Raw genomic sequence first — 25,702 nt, forward strand, 5'->3', positions numbered from 1 at the left:
CTCTCCTGAGCATCCTACTTGGGGAGAAATCAGCTCCAGAACAAAAAAGCAAGAGGCACACAGGGCAGCAGAGGCAAGGTCATAGCAGGCCACCTCTGTGCACAGCTGGTTTCTGATCCAGAAGGATGTGATGGGACATGTGTAATGCTGAACACAAAGGTCAACAAAACATCACTAATTTGCATTTATTCATGCAAGTATTTCATATACTAACAGCAACTTTTACAACAAGCTAATAAAATCACTATATGTAGAGGAGACCATCCCAGCTACATGCTATTTGAAGAATGTCCATTAGTGCTGGCTTTTGTAAACACTTTTAAGATTCTGAAAGTGCTCAAGAAAGCTGAAGATGTCTTTATTGAATTTCTTTTGAAGATTGTCTCTGAAACACTTTCATTTTCCTTTCAACTCCTGTGTTGTAAATGTGTCCCTAATGATGAAATTGCTATTTATTTAACATTCAAAATCTCTCCCATTAAGACCAAATTAACATCATTTAAAATACTGCCAAATAGGTTTTCTTTGAATAATTACACTCTATTAATTTCTGCCTCGGGGCTTTTTTTTGGTTTAGAAAGATAACTATTTATTAGGGATACAATGGCCATACCATAGAGGCTCCCCGCCTCCCACATAGATGCATAAAGCAGGATCTTAAATGAAGTATCAAAACCCAGGTGAGCTAGAGGCCAAGATGCTATGAAAAGGTTCTCAAGAGTCTTGAAAGATAATTAAACCTGCGAGCATCTACAGTTACATACATATCATTAGCAGTTGGGTTCTTTGATAACCAGCACTAGGTAAGGTATGTGGGAAGATTTTATCATGTAAATATGTGAATGCATAGTTGAATCCATGAATTATTAAAAATGAATTTGGGAAAAATATTTAGGCTTATAAAAACCCTTAAAAGAGAACATACAGCTCTAGCCAGTTTGGCTCAGTGGATATATTGTCAGCCTGCAGACTGAAAGGTCCTGGGTTTGATTCCGGTCAAGGGGACATACCTGGGTTGTGGGCTCGATCCCCAGTGGGGGGCGTTCAGGAGGCAGCCAATCAATGATTCTCTCTCATCATTGATGTTTTTATCTCTCTCTCCCTCTCCCTCCCTCTCAGAAATCAATAAAAATATTAAAAAGTATATTTTTTTAAAAAAGAAAACACACATACACAGAATCATGAGGTTGATTTTTGCACGTGGATTAGTCTCCTGATTCTTGAATTTTTATAGGGCTGTATAGTTTTCAAAGCACTTCAAAGCCGTTATCTCCCTTGATCCTCACAACAACCTTCCAGTTAAGGCAGGGCAAGTAGTATGAGTCCATTGTACAGAGATGAGGAAATTAATGCTCTGAGAGTTCCAGTGACTGGCTCAGTGTTCCTTTGCTGGCACGTGGCAGATTACAACCCAGGCCTCCAAGTTCAAGGTTGTGTTGCCCACAGTGGACCACTATCTACTTGAATCCTAAACTGCTTGAGAGCAGGGACAATGCCTTCCACTTCTGCAATGCTCCAGGGCATCTGGCAAATATCTGTTAATTGGTTACTAGTACTTATTAATTGCTATTACTCCTATAACATCAAGAACCCTTTACAGCAGTGTTATTTTTCTATGTTTACAACCAAAACTCTTAAAAACCAAGAGCAATGTATATACAAAGTACAGCCTGGCTTTACTGTTGTACTAGAATTATTCTAGAACCACTCTCATGCATGCCATTGCTCCACACTCAGAATGCCTTGTTAATAAGGGGCTTTGCTTCTGAGTATAGCCACACAACAAGACTAGGAGTTGGAGCCGAAAGTGGCAATCGATGGGTCTACACAGTGTTTGGTCTAGTTGTGGATGTGGAGAAGGATTTGACAGAGCTGGGGGCCTTCCCCCATTAAAATTTTCTGCTCTCTCCACACTTCTGGAGTACTTTATTTGTTCTTTATTATCAATCTGTTTTTTCCTTTTGTATTTTATATATCTGAAGATAAATCAGTACCATCTATACACTTGCATGTATAATGAAACTTATACTGCGTGAATGAATCCTGACCCTATTGAAGGCCACATCTTCTCTCGTGTCATGAAAAGAGGGTGGAACCGGGCTTCAGTACAGACACAGATCTTTTGCTACCACTTACTAAGGCTCTGTTCTTGTGTCATCATCACGCTCCCTAACGGGTAGGGTATGAATGGTATCACTGAGGGGATTTAACACTACGACTGCTGAGCTATATTGTCCAGAATAATCACTAGAAAAGCCATTTCATGGGAGAAAAGACAAGATTTCCAACCAGTTTAGCTCAGAACACAGAAACAAACTTATCTCTCTCTCTCCTCCTTCCCCACAGAGGAAAGCCGATTTCTCGTTTATCCATGTGGAACGGAGACATTTCAGGCAGACTCTTTCCCATTAAAACAAGGGCTCTTCTGGGAAGGATTAGCTCCTTTTGATTCCACCAGGAAATCCCAGGCCCTGGGCCCCCTGCACAGAAGTCATTGATGGATGAACAAATGTCACAGCTTCCTGTCCATCTTCAGCTCAGCTTCCCCCACAGCAGAACATCCAACACTGGGCGCCCTCAAGCAAATCCATCAGGATGACTACCTTTACCTGTACATCTGGGTATCAACCCCAAAACTTCCAAAGCATTTATTTTCAAAGATATATGCACCCCTATACTCACTGCAGCATCATTGTCAATAGAAAAATAAAAGGTGAGGCAGAACCCCCTAGGGTCTCCCCAAATTATAGGAGCTTTGTGAGTAGTCTATGTACCTTACATATACTACCAGAAGATACAGGCTCAGAAGTAATCACATCATGGGTAGAAAAAGAAATGATGACTGGGCATGGGAGCTTTCCTTTAGAGGGCAAATGAGAGAGGGTGGTTTTTCTTAATGGAAAATGAGTATCATGGGAAGTTCATTATGAAGAGGTTACCTGGGTTTTTGGTTATTTAAACTGCTCTCTCTAATGCATATAATTTGTATATAGTGATTCACTCGTGGGTAAATAAGTATGGTTTAAATACACACATCACATTCATTAACATTCAAGGAAAGAATATGGGCCTAGATGTCACCTGAATTCCTAGCGGTTCAGTTGTTTACACACACAAAAAAGACTAACCCTTGACCCATGGAGCCAGCAGTGCTACAAAACATCAGTGGTTTGCAAACATTACTTAGTGGCAGTAATGAAAAATGAAAAAGTCTTAAGAACCCTGATCTACACAGCAAACAAAAGCAGAGAGACTCTATTCAAGGAGCGGCCAAGAGTCTTAGAGTCCGACCCTGGGAGACTCCCTCTTCCATAGTTTGGTTGCTCCTGAGACAAGTCCCCTAAGATTCAATGTGGTCCCTCAAAAAATTAAGAATATAATTACCATATAATCCACCAATTTCTCTTCTGGGTATCAACCCCAAAACTTCCAAAACATTTATTTTCCAAGATATATGCACCCCTATACTCACTGCAGCATCATTCATGGTGGCCAAGACATGAAAACAACCAAAGTGTCCCTCGACAGATGACTGGATAAAGATGTGGTACATATGTACAATGAAATACTACTCAGACATAAGAAGAGATGAAATACTTCCATTTGCCACAACATGGATGGATCTTGAGAATATCAGGCTAAGTGAAATAAGTCAGACAGAAATAAGTCAAGAACCATATGACTTCATTCCTATGTGGGATATAAAACTGAAAGCAACACCTGAATAAATAAAACAAACAAAGACTCATAGACACAGACAATAGTATGGTGATTACCAGAGGGAAGGGGAGTTGGAGGGGAGTAGTAAAGGGTAAAGAGGGTCAATTACATGGTGACAGAAGATTTGACTTTGGGTGATAAATACACAATGTGATATACAAATGATGAATCATGGACTTGTACACTTGAAACCTATATAATTTTATTAACCAATGTCACCCCATAAATTTAATTTTTTAAAAATGGTCAAAAGACACATTTGGCACACAGGGTATGAAAGAGTAAGGGGACAGACTGACTCATTTTCTGTGAGGTTTTTTTGTTTTTGTTTTTTACCCTCAGAAGTGTACATCTCTGGTGGCATTCAAACAAAATGCATCCAGACTTTAAAAAGTTAGAAAATTGAAGTGCATAAGCCCCTTAACATTGTGACCAGCCAAATCCTCCAAAGCCCCTTATGCCCACTCCACTGTTCTTTAGAGAAGCTAATCTGCCTCTCCATGGCTCCCCTTTGAATGCAATCTATGGCGGGCAGCAAGTGTCTTTCAGTAGAATGCCTAACCCTCAGTGTCAGCTCTGCCTTAAGGGTGCACCCTGGAGGCATCACCCGGAAGGCTGGGCTGGACACAAGCCTGGCAGCACTACCACTTTTCCCCCCAAGGTCATTCCTTAGTACATTTCTTGCACAGTCTGTAGAATATGACTGACCCTGATGCCCTGATACTGGGTTCAGATACAAATTTGTGGCTTAAACCCTGGAGGAGAAACTACTGTTGGTCTGAGGGTTTTCTGCTCTGACAGAAACCTTTAGAGACAGCTTTATTTCAATGAGCAGAATGAGGAATTCTAGTCCTTTCCTTGCTTCAGGGGTAGATAGTAATCATCCCAGTGCAACTCTTAACTTCTCCAGAAAGCCTTTCCTGAAACCCATATCAATTTTCAAAACTCATACACACCAAAATAGATTAAGCACTCATACTAATTTCAGAATGTATTTGAGATGACTCCAATGCTCTTTAAAAAGCAACAAACTAACAAAATATATTAAAAGAAATCAACCAAAGCATTAAAAAATGGCCCGAGGTAGAGGAGAAAGGAAGAATAATAAACCCGCAAGGCTACAGCAAGAAAGCTGCTACAATTAAGACAAAAAATTAGTTCTGAGTTTTCTAGCAACTATAGAGAGAGAAACACAAAGTTGCCAAGATTTAATTAAAGGAAGTAGAAAAGGTTCACCTCTCCAGGACAATTTTCTAATTTATTTTCCTGCCATTCCTCCCGCCCCCCCCACCCCTCCCCCACCTCCCGCCACAACTACAATTGCCCTTAGGGTGGGCAAACTTTTTGACTCAAGGGCCACAATGGCTTCTTAAACTGGACCGAGGGCCGGAACAAAAGCATGGATGGAGTGTTTGTGTGAACTAATATAAATTCAAAGTAAACATCATTACATAAAAGGGTACGGTCTTTTTTTTCAATAGTTTTATTCATTCACAAACAGGCCGGATCCGGCCCTCGGGCCGTAGTTTGCCCAGGGCTGCCTTAGACAGACAGGTCTTGGTGCATTAGGTTCTCTTGCTTCCTTAGCATCACCATGCCTTCCGTCCACCTAAGATGCCCTTTCTCCTTTACCTATGAAACTGGTACTCACAGTGCCTGGCAGGAAGCCTGCGCTGACCCTCCTCCCAGGGCAGGCGCAGGGCTCTTCCTCCTGCTCCAAGAGCAACATGTGCTTCCCACGGATGCAGCGCCCTTCACAGTGCATTACACTCGTTTAGTTGTCTGTGTTTCCCACCATGGAGGCTGAATGCATTTTAATATATTTAAATGAATGAATATCAAGAAGACACTAAATAACATAATGGATAATTCCTGGACGGCAGTTTTATAAAAATGCAGAGACATTCCACATATGGCCCTTTCCTAGGCAGTGAGCAATTACCAATTACCCTCCACTGTCTTATATTATTAGTTGGAGAAAAAAAGATTCCCTTGCTTTAAAAAGACAACTAACTACACTCCCTGAGAATAAAGAAGGATCTTATCTTCTCAGCTCAGTTCAGTTCAACACACATTCATTGAGTACCAGTCAGTATGCTAAGTGCAGGGAAACAATGATGAATAAGACCTAGTCCTGTTCCTCTTAAAGTCTACAGACCTGGCTGGGGAGACATAATGCTAATGGATAAGTGGTCAGCAAAGGTCCAGTCCCGACCATGATTTCCTAGAGGAGGCATTGTCTAAGCTAATCTTAAAGAATGAGTTCACCTGGTAAAGGGACATTCCAAGCAGAAGAAAAAAATTCAGGAAATGAATATTAGGCCAAAAACAAAAAACAAAAAACCAAAAAACATAGTGCATACATGGAAATTTTAAACGTTTATTTTTATTGAAGTGTAAAATATAACAAGGAAAGTATATGGGGAACAGTGGTAGGGAAGGAAGCCATACGAGGCTGATGGAGTAGGTAGGATTCAGATCACAGAGGAGCTTGTGGGCAATGTTAAGGAAATTGGATTTTAACCTATAGGTGATGAGCAGCCTCCGAAGTCAGGAACATTGATTTTCATTTTAAATAAATTACTTTGGAAGTAGTGTTGCTAATGGATTTGGGGGGGGGGGGTGCTATCTGGGAGCAGGAAAATCAGTTAGCAAGCTGTTGCAACATTTCAGAAAATGCATGATGAGGTTTTATAAATGGTTTTAAATAGCCAAGTAATAATGATGCTTTCCCCCTTCTTTTAAATAAATCACCCTGGAGCAACTAGAAAAACAAGAAAGAAAAATGCAAAGTCTATACGTAATGAAAATATAACCCTGAGACACAATATATATGGAAAGGAAGCCAAATGCAGTGAAGAACAAACAGGGTATAAACAGGCACCAGGGCAAAAAATGCCTACAGCCACAAATCTTAGGTAAAGATAGAAAAACAGAGTTCTCCAACGATGACATTTCCCAAGGAGCAATCTGTTATTTGGAACCAAGGGAATGTGGCCAGGAATTGGCAGTGGGAGTATTCCTGGGACTGACTGGGAACAAGGAGAAGTTGGAGAGACAAGGCGAAATAAAGAACCATTCAGGCGATTCTATCTTATGGGAAGAACCTACTCACAGACAAACACCTGGGGTTATTTGGAACCTCACTGAGAACCAAGGAGGATTCTTGTTAAGCTGAAACAGAGCTCTGATCCATCACCAAGAAGAACCCCCTCAAACAGTCCATCCAGGAAGAGCTCATGACATAAAAAAAATGAAGTGGTTAATAACAACATAGCAATAAAAGAAAACAGCACAAGAATCATAAGATAATATAGATAAGTCTTTGGATTGTCTCTTCTCTCTAGATACTTGCTCTTTTGGTGACTTCAATTTTGTGGTTCAAACATATCATCAATATGCTGACACCCTTCCAACTGATATCCTTAGCCCCAACTTCCCACCACTCCTACTTCTAAATTCAGTCTCAAATCTCTACCTGCTCACCCCACATCTCAAAGGGGGACTTAAAGGAGCTCAGGACTGAACACACCTGGCTCCATATCCCCCCTCTCCCTGGTTCACCACCCAAGCAGGCCTTTCCAGGTCATCCTATATAATAAAAGCCTAATATGCAAATTGTCCCCTTGGGTGTCATTTGACTGGGAGTTTGACCATTAACTATGATGTGCCCTGACCACCAGGGGGTGGCACAAAACATGGTGGGCATCAGCAACAAGGCACTGGCAGCGGGCAGCACTGGAGGCACTGCTGGCCCCAGTGGGCCCTGACGAGAGCGGGACAGTGGTGGGATGGTGGCAAGTGAATGGGCGGTGCCAGGCCAAGGCAGGTGTGATTAGGGGCCCACAGACAGTGACCAGCAGCGGCAGTGGGGAGTGGGGCTGCTGCCCAGCTCCCTGATCGATCGCCCTGCAGGCAGGATGGTGGAACAGGTGAGATGGTGGTGCCAGGCCAAGGCGGTGTGCCAGGCGGGGTTGTGGAGCTGCAAAACTGGGGCTGTGAGCTGGGACCTGATCTCCACAGGCCATGCCGAGGGACCCCACCCATGCACAAATTCGTGCACTGGGCCTCTAGTCCCAAATAAAATCGTAAAACCCACAGATGCCCAACATCCACAGTCCCTCATTTATTTTTATCCACAGCATTTTCATCACCTGATATATTTTATAGACAAATAAACAGATGATCATTCAGGTTAGATAGAAAGATAGAGAGCAGCACTTATATAACACTGTTTGGGTTCTTTACAGGTATAATTAGCACATCTAATCCTCCCATCGACCCATGAAGTGAGAGCTGTAATTATCCTCTTTATGTAGGTGAGTCAAATGAGGCACAGCTCAAGGTCTTGCAGCTAAGTGTGGCAAGCCAAGGTCAGAATAAATGTCAGTCTCCAGCTATAAGTTCTTAACCACTATACCTCATGTAGAGGCATATACAGGGCGTCCCAAAAAATGTACACCCACTGTGAATGACTATTAATTCCAATGGGTTAAATCTGAAAAGAAAGAAACCTCAGTTAAACTATAAGATGTAAAGTTTAGACACCCTATATATAGATGTACATGTAGGGATGTATATATCATATACATATTTTTCCTGTCTCCCACTAGAATGTGTATGCCACTATGCAGGGATTTTATTGTGTTTATTATTTTAACCCAAGCACCTGGAACAAGGGGTTGGGAATATAGTAGGCCAGCAATAAAACTTTATTGAAAATGGGAACTTATATCTCTTTCAAAAAAAATAAAATTTGATGCTGATTAAAGAAAAAACTGCTATTGGTTTCCAGTATAATAAAAAAAAATGTTTCAAAATAGAAAAAAATATCTGGATATCTGTCTGCAGAATTGCAGAAAATTTTATGCAATACAAGGAAAAATGAAACTAAGAAATTTGAACATTTTAAATTCGAAGTGATGTTTCCCAGAAACAATTCTGCCACGTTTTTCATTATATGCAGTATCAGCATTAAGAAAAGTCCAATCAGATTGGTAACTTCATAAATCATTCCTGAGTTTCTACGTTAAAAAAAAATGAGAGAAAAGGTGATAATAAAGTCTTAAATCAAGACCATAACAATGGGAATGGAATAAAAGGAAACACTTAAGAAATAACTATGGGTGATATTAGCAGAGGCTGTGGCTTCATTTAATTTGGTGACATACACTGACTTCCAGGTTTCTATCTTGAGTAGCCTGATCAAAGGTAGTGTCACAAGTGTGTCAGGTTCTAGGGGGTCATGTTGACTTTACTTTACCTGTGGAATGCCCAGGTTGAGATGTTGAGATGGCTATTAGACATATAGATCTATATGGCAGTACATGGTAGAGTCTCATTGACTTGAGAGTCATCAGAACATGGAGATATTACTCAAAACCATGAGTACTGGATGCAAGAAGCTGGCCAAGGGCAGAAAGCTTGATAGTATCAAGAGTAGTCTATTTTGCATTATTTATATGTTCAGTAAATACTTGTGAATAAAGGGATAGTGCCAATGACCTCCCAAAACTTAGGAAAAATTGACTGAGAATCCGCCTTTTAACTAAGCTGAGAAACAGTGATTTTTGTAAGCCACAAAGACCTCTCTTTTACTCCCTTTTTCAACCTAGTTTTGGAGTAGGGCTGGCTACATTTCCTGTATTTTACTAGATCTTAAAAATTCATGCATCTAATTTGCAAAAATAAGTAACTTCTACATACATAATCCATCAATTCAACAGGTAGTCACCCAGTACCCCTGATTTGCAAAGGCATCTTGCTAGGGCCAAGGATGAGGAGTAAGTTGTGTGTATAAAATATGGTCCTTATCCCCAGAGGGTGTAAAATGCAATTTGGAAAGAAGGAGATAAATAAACCTGCTAAGAGTTAATTAACAACCCCTAACTCAGGGAGATTCCAAAGGTCAAGGTTCCTAAAGGAAAGAGTCTGTTCCAAGTGTTTGTCAGAGAGAGAGAGAGAGAGAGAGAGAGAGAGAGAGAGAGAGAGAGAGAGAGAGAGAGACTGAGACTGACTCACTAAGTGGAGCATCATCTTTTTTTTTCTCATTTTTGATCTATTTTGTACCTTCTTCCTGAAACTCAAAACCTAAATCAAGACTCCCCTTGCCTGCCTAGAGTCCCAGCTAGGTTACCTCTGAGTCAGAGTTCTTGGAGTGACAGATTTTGGACTCAGCATTAGAAGGGGTAGTCAGTACTGAAAAGATAAGGGATAATTTAGGGTGTTCTAGATTTTTTCCAGAATCAAAATCCTAGAGATACTTAATTTCTTGGAAATTCTTATTCCTAATTTAGACAAGTCACTTTGGACAGAAATAGAATGTGGTTTTGATGAACTAAAGTCAACTCTCATTAGAGATCTTTCAAGACCCCTTTTGGTATCATTAAATATCAACCCAACTGAGGGACTGAATAAAGTTCCCTGTAGATGCTGTCATCTGCAGAATGCCTTCATCATTCACCAGAAGTCTTGGATCTCTCCAGGGGGCCAGGTCATCAAAGCAAAGGAGGGGCAGCACCCCTCAAGAAAGCCATCGTCATTTTCATAGTAAGCAGCTGACTTCACCTACACATCCTCTCCTACCATTGACAGCGTTTTCTGGACTCACCTGAATGAAGATGTATTCATCCTGGACAACCAGGGAGCTGATGTCAATGGAGCGAGCAAAAGGCCCACTGCGGGTGGTCTCGGCACATTCCTGGATCCTGCAGGTGAGGTAGTGAGCATCTGGAATGGGAGGGCAGAAGGACATTTAGACATGGGGGAATGGCAAGCAAAGCTCTCCTCAGCCCATGAAGCTCTACCTCATGGGAAGTCAGTGATGCCATTTAAAACAGCACTGAGATGGCATTTTCTTGTCCACACATTTGTAATAATTTTTTTTTAATCATAAAATATAGTTCAGGCAAGGGAGTAGGGAAAGAGTCCTATATTTTTCTGGCAAAAGAGTAAAGTGGGATAGCTTTTTGGAAGAACAAATGTGAAATATCTATCAGAATTTTAAATGTACCTCTTACACCAGCAATTCTAATTTGCTCTTAGAATAAAACACCAAAAACTCAGTGAAAAGCTGCAGTAAATACATGTAAAAAACCCATGAGGGTTGACACGACAACCTGCTTCTTTCTAAACAGCCAGTATCTCAGAAAGCTCCCTACACGGGTAATAATCAAAGGTGCACTCAGGAGGCCATCTGCTTATCCCGCTGCCCACAGGCTCATTTTCCCCTATTTACGATTCACTCTCACATTTGGACACTTTGAAAAAAGAATCAAGTGTATTCAAGGCCACCCCAAGCAAAGTCAACACCTACCTAAACCTTGGCTCATGGCAGGAGGCCAAGCTCATGCCACTTCTGGACTCTCCCCCTGCTTGCCACTGCCCAGCAGGGTGCAAAAAGTCCAATTGACCAGGAAAAGAAGTAGCCCTGAAATGAGTTCCTGAAATCCACAAACAATTCAGGGACCTTATAGTCTTTAAAAATATTAATGCTTTTATTTTTCAAAACACAGAGACATGAAAATAAGTGCTATGGGATCCACTGTGTGGTAAGAACCCATAGTGGGGGCTTAGAAAGAATAAATTATCAGGCAGGCCTGGCCCCCAGATGAAAGTGACTGAGAATTACAGGGGACTTTGGGTGTCAAAGGTGAGCTCAAGCCTTGAGTTTGCAAAAGGTGTCAAATTTAGGCTTTGGACATTACCTCCAAATGAGCGTGGATGTAGTCATATAAGATTCCATGATGAAAATGAAAGAAGATATTTATCATCTAACCTGAAACCCCAAAATAGGCTTCCAACAACTGTGGCCTTTTTATTGGTTTTTTAATAACAACAAATGCCTGATGGGATGGATTCGACCCCGTTCTCTGGAGGATATTAGAGCAACACCTCTGGAGCTAGATGCCCTGAGTATGAATCCTGGACTTGCTACTCGCTCATTGCCCTTGGTTAAGCAGCAGCACTGCTTTTCATCTGGGAGGTTCAGGCAAGTTAGTATTTGCCTTGGAGAATTGCCATTAGGTTATATGATTATGTATGAAAAATGCTCGGTACCATGTATCGTTGGATAAATTTTAAAAGATCAATAAATATTAGCTCCCTTTTTACTCTGAAGAAAGAAGGAGGGGGATTTAACACTCAGAATCTTTCTTACATTCAATTTTTTGTTGTTAATCCTCACCTGAGGATGTTTTTTTTTCACTTAATTTTAGAGAGAGTGGAAGGAGAGGGAGGGAGGGAGGGAGGGAGGGAGGGAGGGAGGGAGGGAGGGAGGGAGGGAGAGAGAGAGAGAGAGAGAGAGAGAGAGAGAGAGAGAGAGAGAGAGAGAAACATTGATGTAAGAGGGATACATTGATTGGTTGCCTCCCGCATGGTCCCAGATAGGGGTCGGGGATCAAACCTGCAACCCAGGTACATGCCCTTGACCAGAAATCGACCCTTGGGTGTGTGGGCCGATGCTGTAACCGCTGAGAAACACAGGCCAGGGCATAAGTGATATTTTATTTTATTGTTGAAAATTAAAAGAACATGATATCACAGATCTTACTAGTAAAACCATATTCCAAACTTATATCACTGTTTACTTTCTTTAAGGGTGATGGGTGTGCAGAAAAGAAAGAAAGGGTGTCTGAACTAGAATAATCAAGGAACCTCTGAAAGAGAAGGCAGTTCTAAGTTTAGCCTGACGGAGAAGTGTGCTATGTGAGAAGGGAATTCCTGAAAAAGGGAGTGGAAACCGCACAGAGTGTCAGGCAGACAAAGCTCCTGGAAGGCACTATATAATTACATGTGGACTTTGATTAATGTTATTTCTGAACTTCCATTTTCTCTCCTCTCCTTTAAAAAAAATCCTCAAATGAGAAACTAGAAAGACCAGATTGGATGAAGATCTCATTTGCATACCCCTATGGGAAAACCAGAGAGTGACTTCCCAAATGTCTGAAAGTCACATCACCTTCAAGATTAATGAATTTCTAAATGTCAAATGTCTTTCTAATGTATTTCTAAGACCTGGTGTGGCCACTGCTCCACTTACAAAAACTGGAAGTCCGAGGCCTTGCTCCCTGCTCTGTGAACAGAGATCTGTTTGATGACTTTAGAAATATCTGGCCCTGCTAGATGACCTGTAGGGAAGGTGGTACCATCTCTCTAGTGAGTCCAGCCTCCATGCCCTCTCACCTTGCAGATGGACCCAGGGTCTCCTAGGGTGGCCTTGGACTGAGTGATTCATTCTTTTTGTATTGGCTCAAGGTGTATAGAGAAGTTGTGTGTGTCACTGCCCCCAGCCCCCGACACCCTGAGGTTCTAGAAAGCAGAGAATGTAAGACAGGTTCCTGTCCTCAGAAGAACCCCAGACCAATACTGGGAATGGGATATTCACAAGTGAGCGTGCTCTGGGGTCTGTGTGAGATAGAGTATGGCCTGGGGGATGTGGAGAGAGAATGAAGGAGATAATCTGTCACCTTTAGCCTTCTTAATCTCCTAGGGGTTTGCATTTCTGCTAGTTTTGCAGAGCCTAGGGAGGCAGCTTCTAACTTTCTCCATTCAGCAGGACAAGCTTTGCATCTATCTACATCAACAAGTTTGCCATAAAGTCCAGCATTTCTCACTCTGCCAAGCCTTCCCCAAGCGTCATCTCCTTAGAAACGGGCAGAAAGTCTTAACAATCTTTGTTTCTATCCTCAGGCTGACTTTTCAAAGCCTCTGTAAATGCTGGTTAAACAGAACTGAATTGCATTCAAAGCCTAGCAATTTTGATGTTGAATTATATTGTGACTAGTGATTGTGTTTTGCTTTTGAGATGACTAAACATTCAAAGTATTCTAAATGTCTTGTCTCTTGTCACCTCATAGAAAAATCTTCCCCTGATTCCTTCTATGTCAATCTCTTTGGATAATATACATATTATCAACAATTGAAAAAGGGGGATAAAATCGTGAACAAAAGTAAATTCAGTTCTTCAGGTCTTCCTTTAGAAGCAGTGGTTCTCAAGCTTCCTAATGCTGCGACCCTTTAATACAGGTCCTCATGTTGCGGTGACGCCCAACCATAAAATTATCTTCGTTGCTACTTCATAACTGTAATTTTGCTACTGTTACAAATCGTAACGTAAATATCTGATATGCTATATGTGTTTTCCGATGGTCGCAACCCACAGGTTGAGAACCGCTGCGAGCAATACCCAGGACCTATTTACTTTAATAGGAATGTAAACTCTCAAATGCAAATAAGTAAAAACAGATTCCAGGAAGCTCTGACAAGTTATTTCGCTTCCATAAGCCTGCTTCTCCTTTACCGGGAGAGGGGGACTAATAGTACAAAATATGGACATTGACATTAGTGCAAGCCTAATACAGTACTTAATACTAAAAACAAAATCAACAAACCAAAAAAAAAAAAAAAAGTAGCTCCCATTCCTTCCTATAATGCTTTCGGATTTAGAGTTTTTCTAAAACTTGTAATTGCCATAGGAGAATTCTAGTGTCTGTGCCTTCTAAGTGGTATGTGCTGTGGTGCAGCTAGCAGGGTTATAGACAGTTAGGAATCACAGCAACCTGGATGGGTATCTCAGTTGCTTGGGGCATCTTCCTGTGCTCCAAAAGGTTGCAGGTTCTATTCCCACTCAGGGCACACACTGAGGTGTTGGGTTTGATCCCCCATCAGGCTGAGTATTAGAGGCAACAGATCAATGTTTCTGTAACATCAATGTTTTCCTTTTTCTCCCTTCCTCTATCTCTAAAATCAAACATATCCTTGGGTGAGGACTGAGAAAAGAAAGAAAAAAGGGGGGGAATAAAATACACTTTGTGCCTTTTTGTGATGATCAAAAGATAAAAATGTGTGGGGATCTGTGAGTGTAAGAAAGCAAAAAAAAAAAAAGTGTCATATATGTCATTAGGCTAACGTAGTGATGTTAATTTGCATTTTCTAAGTAAAGGTGGTTTAGAACCAACTGACTAAAGAAGATCAGTTTAACTATAGAAAAACTGATTTTAAAAAATCCAGAACATGGAACAGAACTAATATATACTATACTTGAACCTAAGTGTGGTGCATGGCATTTATCCCTGGTATATTTCTGTCTACTGTCTTCAATTCTTGATAATAAGCCAGAAACTCTTCTAGTAGTTTGCATTTTAATCTCATAAAATTTCACAGCACTCCTGCACCATAAATTTTATCCAAATTGGACCATAATTCCTAAACTTTCAGAAAACAAGTATAAGCTTAATGTAAGAAATTACTTTATTAAAAGAGGGGGGGGGAACAACCCCCCCCCCCCCAAAGAAACCATAGGAGCTGTCCAGCAGTAGCCAAGGGTCTGTTTTAAGCCTGAGCTCCTGGAACCTGAGGACGCACAGCAGAGGCTTGGGGAGAAGGTATTAATTACTACATCAAGTAGGAGATCAGACAGCCCTACAGTTGCTTCCAACCCTGAAGCACTACAACAACCATAGGTCACCTATACGTCTTTAAGGGATTGACATGGGAAGCAAGGCCAAAGCAGAGTTGTTTGGAAAACTGACCTGTGGGTCATCTTCTGAGATTTATTGTCTGCTTTCCTCCTGCTGCCCCACTATGTTCCTTCAGACCCTCCCATCGAACTCTTCCTCCAGTGTTTTTTTCTCAACAGTAACAGTCAGATAATGTGTTTAGCCACCCTTATGATCAGTGAATTTGACTACATGACATTATCTCCCTAAATCTTAAATAGTTCTTTTATTAAAAAATGTTAAAGAGTATGGATCATCCCTCATTCCTGCCTGCTTCAGAGAAAGAAAGAAAAATAAAGTACTTGGCACAGTGCCAGACATAGAGTAGTGCTGATTGCTTTCTAATGCTTTAAAAACAAAGCAAATAAAATACATTGCCCAAAATGCCTGTTTCTGGCAGGCATCTGTGCTTGGCCTCAAAAAACACATGTTTCTACACAACACATGCATTTTTCTTTCATGTATTCTGAATGATATTCCAGCACTAGCAGCCATGTTCAAACAGACTTGTTCAACATTTTATAATTTCTATAACATTCGCTTCATTTGGTCGCAGTGGGCAGGGCAAGGGTGAGTAACCTCAGATAACAGAAGAAGTCAGAAAATGGAGAGTTTAGCGGGGAAGGGGGTCCCCTGGTCTCGGTGCTAATGGGTGGCAGAACCCAGGACCCCAAATCACCAGTAGGCAGCATTCTTAGGTCACCACCATTTTCATGGATTATTTGGCTCTATTTTGACCTAGGATATACTAATTCCATTTCATGCAGTTTAAATATTTCATACATAGTATATTTTCATGTATTTTACATATTTTTGTTTAATTTGATTTTATATTCTTCTTGAATAGAGAAGAGCCCTATAAATATGATCAACTTTGGGAAGAATAAAATGCTTAAATGCTGCAAAATGATACTTCATCAGTCCAAACTGTGTAAGATGTACATAGATGCAAACTGTGCAAAGGGGGTCACGTGTTCAAAACCTTGGGGTTTCTCTGCTGTTTTCAGGGAAATATATAGGTCTTGTTCTCCACAGTAAGCCCAGGGCCGAGAACAATGTCTGGCACCTAGTAGGCCATCCCTAAATATTTGTGGAATGAATAAATAAAAAGTTTTGCGAGTAATTGCCCAGTTACTTCTGTGGGTAAGCCTGAGTATAGGAAGGATTTGTTTTTTAAAGCTGGCAACCCCTGCAATTCCCCCAGTGAATGAAAAAATGCCATGATGAGCTATGGACATCCCTGTTTGCATAGCACTGGGGATGTCAGAAATGACTAACAGGACCCTCAAAATTCATCACATGAACTCACGTCCCCCAAAGATTCATTCCTGAGGGTTTATTTCAATGGAACGTCTCCCCTGGGACCAGAGGACTCTCTCCCACTCAGGGAAATAAGGATGGATAAGGCAGCAATGGAGCTCAGGGCTTTCCATCTTCCCAAGCCATTAAAATGCAAATTGGGGGAGGAGAGAGAGCTGCAGGCAGGTCTGCCTGGGCCTAGCCTGGTGGAGGCAGCACTCACATCCATCCGTGGTCCGCACCTCCATGTGCACCAGGTCCGCCTCCTTATCCAATCCGGCCACCGACCTGGGGAAGGAAGGAGACAGAAGCTCAGTGACCACAGGATGGCAGAGGACACACGGGAAGCACTCAGGGCGATTACTGGGAATGTCATTTTTCTCAAGAGGCCCTGTCCTGCATCATCGGGACCCACAGAACAAGACCACTGGTGGGCCCCAGCCACTGCCTCTAATGGCTGCCATCTGTAATGGTCACGACACATGAGTCCTAGAGTGTTGTCCTGGAGAGACTCGGCGACTCTCAGTAAACATCAAAGAGTACAGAGTCCAAAGTAATGCTGGTCTAAATCTCTGTTCTGCCCCTCTTCCCCCACCTCTCACCTTCTAAGAGGTTCTTTCTCCTCCACTGTCTTCCATCTCCCCCATCTTTCCCCACCTGATGGCTTCCACCACATCCTCCTCCTCTGCCTTCCCATGGAGATGTGCTGTTCCCTTCCCGTTCTGTCCCCTGTGGAAGGTGGATTAGCCTCAGCCCTGGCTGTTTGCTTTAAGGCACTCCTGCCTTCCTGAGAGATCCGATCTGCCCCGCTTCCTCCTGCCTTGCAAACAGTAAGTGTTTGGTGACAAACATTCAAAATCTGGCCTGACAAGGACAAAATTCTCCTGACGTCAGAGAGGGAAACCTTACAGGTCTATTGCCAATTGCCAGGAGAAGGAAGGCTGAGAATCCTTATAGACTATTCCTCCTGGGCCTCACCTTGCACTGGGAAAGCCCAGTCAGGGTCTCCTGCATGACATACCCTGGCCAGAGTGCAAGACTCAGAAAACCACCTAAAAAAAGGCAACACTGACATTAAAGCATTTGTGTACTAAGGAAATCACATAATCCACTCTCTCTGGCAAGCTCTTACTCATAGTCTATGTACTCTTATTTTAAATATCATTCTGGTTTCCTGGTTTTTCAGTCCTTAACAGGTAAGAAAGTTAGAAAGAAAACATGGAATTTTAAATGGTGAGAAGCAGCCCGGCCTGTGTGGCTCAGTGACTGAGCGTCAACCCAGGAACCAAGAGGTCACAGTTCAATTCCCAGTCAGGGAATTTGCCTGGGTTGCCGGGCTTGATCCCCAGTAGGTGTCAAGCAGGAAGCAGCCAATTGATGATGTTTCTCTTTCATAGATGTTTCTTCTCTCTCTATCCTTCTCCCTTCCTCTCTCTCTAAAAATCAACATGACATTATTTTATTTTTTTCAGTGTTTTGCTCTTTATTAATTAGGATGATTATAATGATAACAAAGCTAATACAAATTATTATATTATTAATATACACAGAGTTCCAGAATGATTCCCCAATCTCACAAATATCATTCAGGACACAGGCTCTTTCCATTATAACATTATTTTAAATGATGAAAATCAACAGCTGATGCATAGATAGCAAGAGAAATAGAAACCCATGAAAAAGACCTATGATTTCAAAACCCAGTCTTCCACACCATAAATCTCTACACTTCTTAATTGCCCTAAGGTCATTACTGTACTACAGTATCAGTATCTAAAATATATGCTGAGGAACTGAAGGCATAGGAATCAGAAAGCCGGGGGTAATGGTACCAGTGTACTCTGTATAGGAGACTAGGGTTACAATTGATGTATGTTAGGAAAAATAAAATAATTTTTGTTAAAGTAAAATAATTAAGTTTTGAACGGTTAAACTTCAGTTACTTAACAAATCCATTCATATAAAATATCTTTTTCCAAAAAAGTTGAATAAATGAGGTCTTCCTCCAATGCCTTATTTTTTCCCCCAATGATCATTAATAAACTTTTCATTTGCCTCACCTCATTTGATCCCAAGGGTAAACACATAAGGTAAAGACAGCAGGTATCATTAGTTATATATGAAGGAATGGGAAACTGAAACACAGAGAAATTGACGTTTATCTAAGGTGACACAGGGACTAGGCCAGAAATAGAGAGACTTACTGACTTCTCAGTCAAGAGCTGTTCCGGTCCTTCCCACCTCTTCTCTCTTTTGCTTGCAATGTCCTTTCTATCTAACCATTCCTTGCCCCCTTTCTCCTCCAGCTACCTCTCACCCTTCCTTCAAGATCATGTGGCATCACCCCTCCAGCAGCCCTTCCATCTGTCATCTCACTGCTTTATCATCCTCACCTCGGTGGCCCCCAAACCTCACCCCTCCAGCAGCCCTTCCATCTGTCATCTCACTGCTTTATCATCCTCACCTCGGTGGCCCCCAAACCTGGCTGCTCATGAGAGCCAAGGAGGAAGCTTTGAAATAACCGGATGCCTGGGCCCCTCCCCAGACCAATGAAATAAAAATATTTCCAGATAAGGGCTCTTTTGTAGCATTGATGATAGTGGTAAGTTTATACTTATTTATGTGATCTTTTGCTTAACATCTGTCTCCTCCAAAAGACTACATTTCCTCAGCAACAGGGAGCCATTTGTTTTCTTATTGTGGTATCTCTTACGCTTAGCATAGTGCCTAACCCATAATAGGGGCTCAAAATAGTGTTGACTGTGGAAATGAGTGAATGGACGTACATATAATTGAGTACACGTTGCCCATTCGAGCATCAGAAATGGTGGGCATGTCCCCTGGCAGTCCTAGTCAGCAGGGGGCTGATTTCTTCTCGCAGCCTTTTTTTATTCCTTGAAGTTGTGTGTCTCTTCGTGGGGGTCTACACATGAGGAAAGGTTATGTAAACTGTCTTATCTTCCTCTGAGACATTTGTTACACGTAAAATAAAATAGTCTATTCACAAGTCACAGCTCACTACTCAGGATTTTAAGGTAGGAACTAATTGAGAATAAAGCTAATTTTGTGTATGGAAGGGTAAGGAAACAGATCCTTTCCTGGCATATGCAATGTATTAAAAATAACTAGGAGGAGTGATAGTCTGATCGCTGTTTCTCTGTCTTTGGATCTGTCCCTGTTCATCAGTCTATGTTATTCTCTATATTCCACAAATGGTGAGATCATGTGGTATTTATCTTTCTCTGACTGGCTAATTTCACTTAGCATAATGCTCTCCAGTTCCATCCACGCTGTTGCAAATGGCAAGAATTCCTTCTTTTTTACCGCAGCATAGTATTCCATTGTGTAGATGTACCACAGGTGTGTGTTTTCCTTACTGCATTTCTGTGAAATGTCCCCCCACCCCCACCCCCCATAGGCATATCCCCACAGGCATCTCCCCACAGAAAGCAGATTAGTGACTGCCTGAAGCTAGGGCAGGAGGACAGGGAGGGGGCACTGGGAAAGGGAGGCGACTGTTAATGGTATGGGTTTAAAGTCCTACAATGGGCTCCTCTCTGAGGGGGCGTGGCTAGGCCCTGGGGGGCGTGGCTAGGCCCTGGGGGGCGTGGCTGGACTCTAGGGCGGACCCAGCCAGCTTAAAACCCTGCGGAGGGGTGGCGGCCCACTCTGGGGTGGCTGTTAAGCGTGGAGACATGGAGGAGTGCGCTTGCCTCTGCCGCCTGGGTTCTTCGCGGGGACGTCGGTGTCTTCAGGAGCGCCAGCGCCCAGCTGAGACGGCAGCGGCCGAGGGCAAGCCGGCCCTGGCAGAAAAGCACGTGGAGGCAGACGCGGCAGCACGGTGCTCTGCGGGGAGTGGAGGAATCGCGAGCCCCATGCCGCCCCCGCACTGCTATCTGCAGGACCTGCCGGTGGAGATCCTGGTGGAGATCTTCGCCTCGCTCCCCGGCACCGACCTGCCCAGCCTGGCCCAGGCCTGCACCAAATTCCACCGCATCCTGCACATCGACAGCATCTGGAGACGGCGCTGCCGGGAGGAGTATGGCGTTCCTGAAAACTTGCCGAACCAGGAGAGGCGGGGTATGTCTTATCGAGAAGTCTATGCGAAGATGTTCCCATACAAACACATTTTGGGATTGTGGCTTCTAGATCATAGCTATAGAAGACTGCTGAATGTAGTGGTGGATGGCTTATGCATTACTGGCTCCACGTGCTGGCCCCGCTTTAACACCGCTGTGGCTGGCCCAGTGCAATTCGCGCCCGCGTTTAGAATTCGCCTGACGGAGAGGAAATCAGCCGCGGTGGAGTACATGGACAACTTGTACAGCTTGTCCCACCGCCGCCACATGCAGATTCAGAAGGACAGGTTCCACATCCAGTGGATCCAGAGAGACCTCCAAAAGGATTCACCAATGCGGCGGCTTTAGGGGAGAACCGGGGCGGGTGCTGCTGGAGGAGGACTGCTCTCTGCTTGATAACCGCCAGACCTACCGCCGCATCTACCTCCCGCCAAGCCGCCCGGACGACCTCATCAGTCTAGGCCTCTTCCAATGCGGATTCTATGACTGCCGCCCAACAATTTCCATGCTCAGCTTCCATGGGAAGTATGCCAGGGTCACGAGCTTTGTGGGATATGTAAGCTGGATGTTAGAGATCCACCTCATGCACCGCATCCAGCTGCAAGATGGCAAATCTTCCACAACTACCACGAGCTCTCCCGCCTGGTCCAGGAGGTTGACGAGCAGGTGATCCGGGAGCAGCAGCAGCAGCAGCAAGAAGACGGGACTGAGGAAAGCGAGGGCCATGCCTGGCAGAGCCCTGCCCAGCCCAGCGTCGGGGAGTCCGGGGCTGCCGCTTCGGAGGAGCAGCCTGTCCCGTTTGTTCTGCCTGTGGGCGTGCGCTCCGCTAACCAGAACTACCCCCGAACCTGCAGGATGTGTTTCTATGGCGTGGACACTTTTACTACTACCTTACGTGACTTCACCTACTCCAGGCACTTCCCTGGAGTCTTCATCCTGTTCGATGAGAACCACTTCGGGTTCATCGGGCTGGAGGAGAAAGACTTCCTCCTGTTCGGCAGAGTCCAGAACACCTTCCAGAATGTGGAGGCACCATCCCCGCAGGCCTTCCTGGAGATGCTCTCGAACATTCATTCCGGACCCCCTGAGAGGAGCAGCTTCTAATCTATTCACTTTGAAGATTTGACCTTCTGACCAGGTTACCCACCTTTGTTTGTCTTTTTAATCCTCACCCGAGGATATTTTCCCTGTTGATATTTAGAGAGAGTGGAGGAGAGAGGGAAAGACAAATAATCCATGTGAGAGAAACACATCAGTTGTTTGCCTCCTGCCTAATCCCGGACCAGGGCCAGGTTGGGTAAGGGCCAGCAACTGAGGTAGAAATAAACCTTAGACCAGTGGTCTCAACCTTCCTAATGCTGCGACCCTTTAATACAGTTCCTCATGTTGTGGTGACCCCCAATTTCCTTGTTACAAATTGAATATAATTAAGCATAGTGATTAATCACAAAAACAATATGTAATTATATATGTGTTTTCCACTGGTCTTAGGCGACCCCTGTGAAAGGGTCGTTCGACCCCCAAAGGGGTCGCGACCCACAAGTTGAGAAGCGCTGTCATAGACAGACAACAGCATGGTAATTACCAGAGAGAAAGAGGAGTGGGGGAGGTAGAAGAGGGTAAAGGGGGGATCAATGGTGATGGAAGAAGGCTTGACTTGGGGTGGCAAACACACAGTACATGTAAGATGATGTATTATAGAATTGTACAGCTGAAAGCTATATAGTTTTATTAACCAATGTCACCCCAATAAATTAAATAAAAAAGAAAAAATAAAAAAAAAATATTTCCAGATAAGACAAAAGCATCACTATTTTTTAAATCTCCCAGGTGATTTCCAGGCACAGCCCAGTTTGAGAATCAATGTTGTGCATGGCTCAATGACATCATTCACATAATTGCACTTCGTTTTCTTCGCTACTTGGATGTAAACTTTAAAGAAGCAGGATTCTGTCGGTTTAACTTTATATCCTTGGCCCCTATGTAACTAGTATATGTTAGGTGCTATTGAATTAATAAACAACCCAATCTATTCATGCTGATGCCAAAATTTCAGTGTGACACTCAATCGAGACCAGACACACAGAGGGCAGAGGGCAGGCACCATAAGAGACTACATGGGTGTCTTTTCTGTCCCACAGCCTTCCTGTTTCTTTATAAATAAGTTGGTATTCTCAGGATTAGAGGTGTCTTGGGTATTATTTTTCTATCCTCTCCCAAGGTCAATGGCAGGGTAGCATGTACCAATTGAAATCATAATGGCAAAGCCTTGCTGTGATGATCAAGTACTATGCTCTATAACAAAAGAAGAAAAGTCCTTGCCTCTTAGTTGCTTAAAACAAGATAAATAACACCAATAAAATAAGCACTAAAACTGTTCCCTTCTCCAGGATTGCTCACTTCCTTCCACCCACCTAAAACCTATGTATTGTTGGACACCTAGGTTGCTTCTTTATCTTGGCTATTGAAAACAGTGCTGCAATGGTCCTAGAGGAGCATATGTATTTTCAAATGACTGCTTTTGATCTTTGAATAAATACTCAGAAGTGGACTTGTTGGGTCCTAAAGTTCTATTTTTAATTTTTTGAGGACCTTCCATATATTTTCCATAGTGTTGCACTAGTTCACAATCCCATATACAGTACATGAGAGTTCCCTTTCCTCCACATCCTCACAAGCACTTGTTTGTTGCCTTTTTGACAATAGCCATTCTGTGTGTGAGGTGATATCACATTGTGGTTTTGATTTGCATTTTGGTGATGATTAGTGATGTTGTGCATCTTTTATTTGTCTGTTCGCCATCTGTATGTCTTTAAATGTCTATTCAGGTCTTCTGCCCATTTTTTTTTTATTAGATTGTGTTTTGATGTTGAGTTGTAGGAGTTATTTATATGTTTGGATATTAATCCCTTATTAAATATATCATTTGCAAATATCTTCTTCCATTCAGTAGGTTGCCTATTCATTTTGCTGATGGTTTTCTTCACTAGGCACAAGCTTTTTAGTTTGATGTAGTCCCTTTCATTTGCTTTTGTTGCATTTGCCCAGGGAGTCATACTGCCAAGACTGACATCAAAGAGTTCACTGCCCTATGTTTTAATATAAGAGTTTCATGGTTTCAGGACTTACTTCAAGTCTTTAATCCACTTGAAATTATTTTTGTATATGAGAAAGTGGTCCAGTTTCACTTATTTTTATGTATCTGTCTAGTTTTTGTAACACCATTTATTAAAGAGACTGTCTTTTACCCATTGTGTATTATTGCCCTCTTTGTCACAGATTAATTGACCATATAAGCATGGGTTTATTTCTAGGCTCTCTGTTCTGTTCCATTGATCTATGTGTCTGTTTTTGTGCCAGTGCCAGACAGCTTTGATTCCTATAGTTTGTAGCACACTTTGAACTCAGGGAACATGGTACTGCCAATGTTGTTCTGTACTGCCTATATTGTTTAGCTAGTTGGGGTCTTTTGTAGTTCCAATTTTCACACTGTTTATCACCCAAGACTATAGCTTACCTTTGTTTAGGAGGGTGTTTGTATATTTATTTGTTTAAATAGAACAGAATCATTCTTATTAATATACTACTCATCAGAGACTCATTATCTTTTCTCAATACAGTGGGGCCTTGACTTACGAGTGTCCTGACTAACGAGTTTTTCGAGATACGAGCCGTCTCTCAGCCGATTTTTTGCTTTGAGTTGCAAGCTAAAATTCGGGTTACGAGGCCAGCTTCAGATACCCCACCGCTAGTTGGCGCAGAAACGTCACAGTGAACGCCACATCAGCCCAGCATCACATGTCTCACTCGGTGAAAATTGATTGGACATACGAGTAATTTGAGTTACGAGCTCCATCACGGAACGAATTAAATTCGTAAGTCAAGGCCCCACTGTATTTACTACCACACACAGCTCAAGATTAGGCACACCTACAGATGAGATAATAGGGGTAAGAGTATCCCTGTGGTTCTGATAACCAAAATTGTCTCCAGACATTGCTAACCTTCCCCTAGGGACAAATTCGCCCCCAGATGAGAACCACTGCCTTAGCTGGATACATTTATTGGATGCCTGGACTCTGTGCCTTCTGTAGTAGCAAGGCAGGAAAAATCAGCATGCAGTGATTCCTCCCTTCTTCACCCACTCCTAACACTGCTGACTACTGCTATTCTGGACCACACATCTCACCAGGACACTGTCTGACATGCATCAAGCAGAATCAATCATGTCCCTAACGTTAAATCCCCAACAAGTTCCCATTCTAAAAACCTAATGTGAGAAAAGGTGCACACAGATACAGAAAGCAATGAAATATAAGTTGTAAGAGATACGTGTGTAGAAATGTTTGGAAAAGTGCATATGGTAATAACGATAAATGCTAATGGGTGTTGAGACCATTCACATGTCAGTCAGCGTGTTTGTTGTTTTGTAAGTACTTTGTTAATTAACCCTCCAAATGAGATTTTAAGGAAGGTACCATTCATGTAATTTTCATCCTCAATAAAATGGGAGATAATAAGAGAAATTAAACTTACGTGATAATAATAATTCATAGATATTGAGTGTATTATGTCAGTCAGTTTTAAATGTAAATGCTAATCTAATTCAATCCTCACATCAATGTTATAAGTAGGAATCATTCTTTTTCCATATTTTAAAAGGGCACAATTAAGCATTGAGAGCTTAAGCAATTTGCTGAAAGTCATACAGCTAAAAAGCAGCAAAATTAGGGCTCAGGCAAGGCAGGTGGCTTTGAGCCAGGAGCTTAACCTCCCTGTAAGCTGCCTCCCTGGCTGGTGAGAGGAGGGATGGCGTTTGAACCCAGCCATTCCTCCCAGAGGCAAGGATCATAACCATCATGTCCCATTGCCTCCTCTCCCCATGCCCACCATGTAAGGTCTTTTAGGAAATATAAATGCATTCTGTATACATTTTCAATATCTCTGAAAATGTTGGCTCTAGAATAAATGAACTGCAAATGACTCATATTGGTTATAATCAGTCAGAAAGAAAAAATGTTGGGAATAGAAAAATGAGGTTGGGCCGATAGGAGAGGAATAATGAATGGAGATTTTTGCAGAAGCCTCAAAAAAAATAAACACAGT

The 25,702-nt window shown here is 42.5% G+C and overlaps 1 protein-coding gene across 1 annotated transcript in view; it reads right to left on the reverse strand.

Annotated features, from left to right (window-relative positions):
- The window catches only part of SORCS3 (sortilin related VPS10 domain containing receptor 3), a 514,894-nt gene that overhangs the window by 123,850 nt on the left and 365,342 nt on the right, over nt 1–25,702 (reverse strand). The window contains exons 6-7 of the mRNA XM_036336059.1: nt 16,741–16,805; nt 10,331–10,449 (exon numbers count right to left, since the gene is read on the reverse strand). Of these exons, the coding sequence (XP_036191952.1) occupies nt 10,331–10,449; nt 16,741–16,805 (184 nt within the window). The remainder of the gene's footprint in view (nt 1–10,330; nt 10,450–16,740; nt 16,806–25,702) is intronic.

The sequence above is a fragment of the Myotis myotis genome, unplaced genomic scaffold, assembly GCF_014108235.1.
Source record: "Myotis myotis isolate mMyoMyo1 unplaced genomic scaffold, mMyoMyo1.p scaffold_m19_p_15, whole genome shotgun sequence".
Lineage (NCBI taxonomy): Eukaryota > Metazoa > Chordata > Mammalia > Chiroptera > Vespertilionidae > Myotis > Myotis myotis.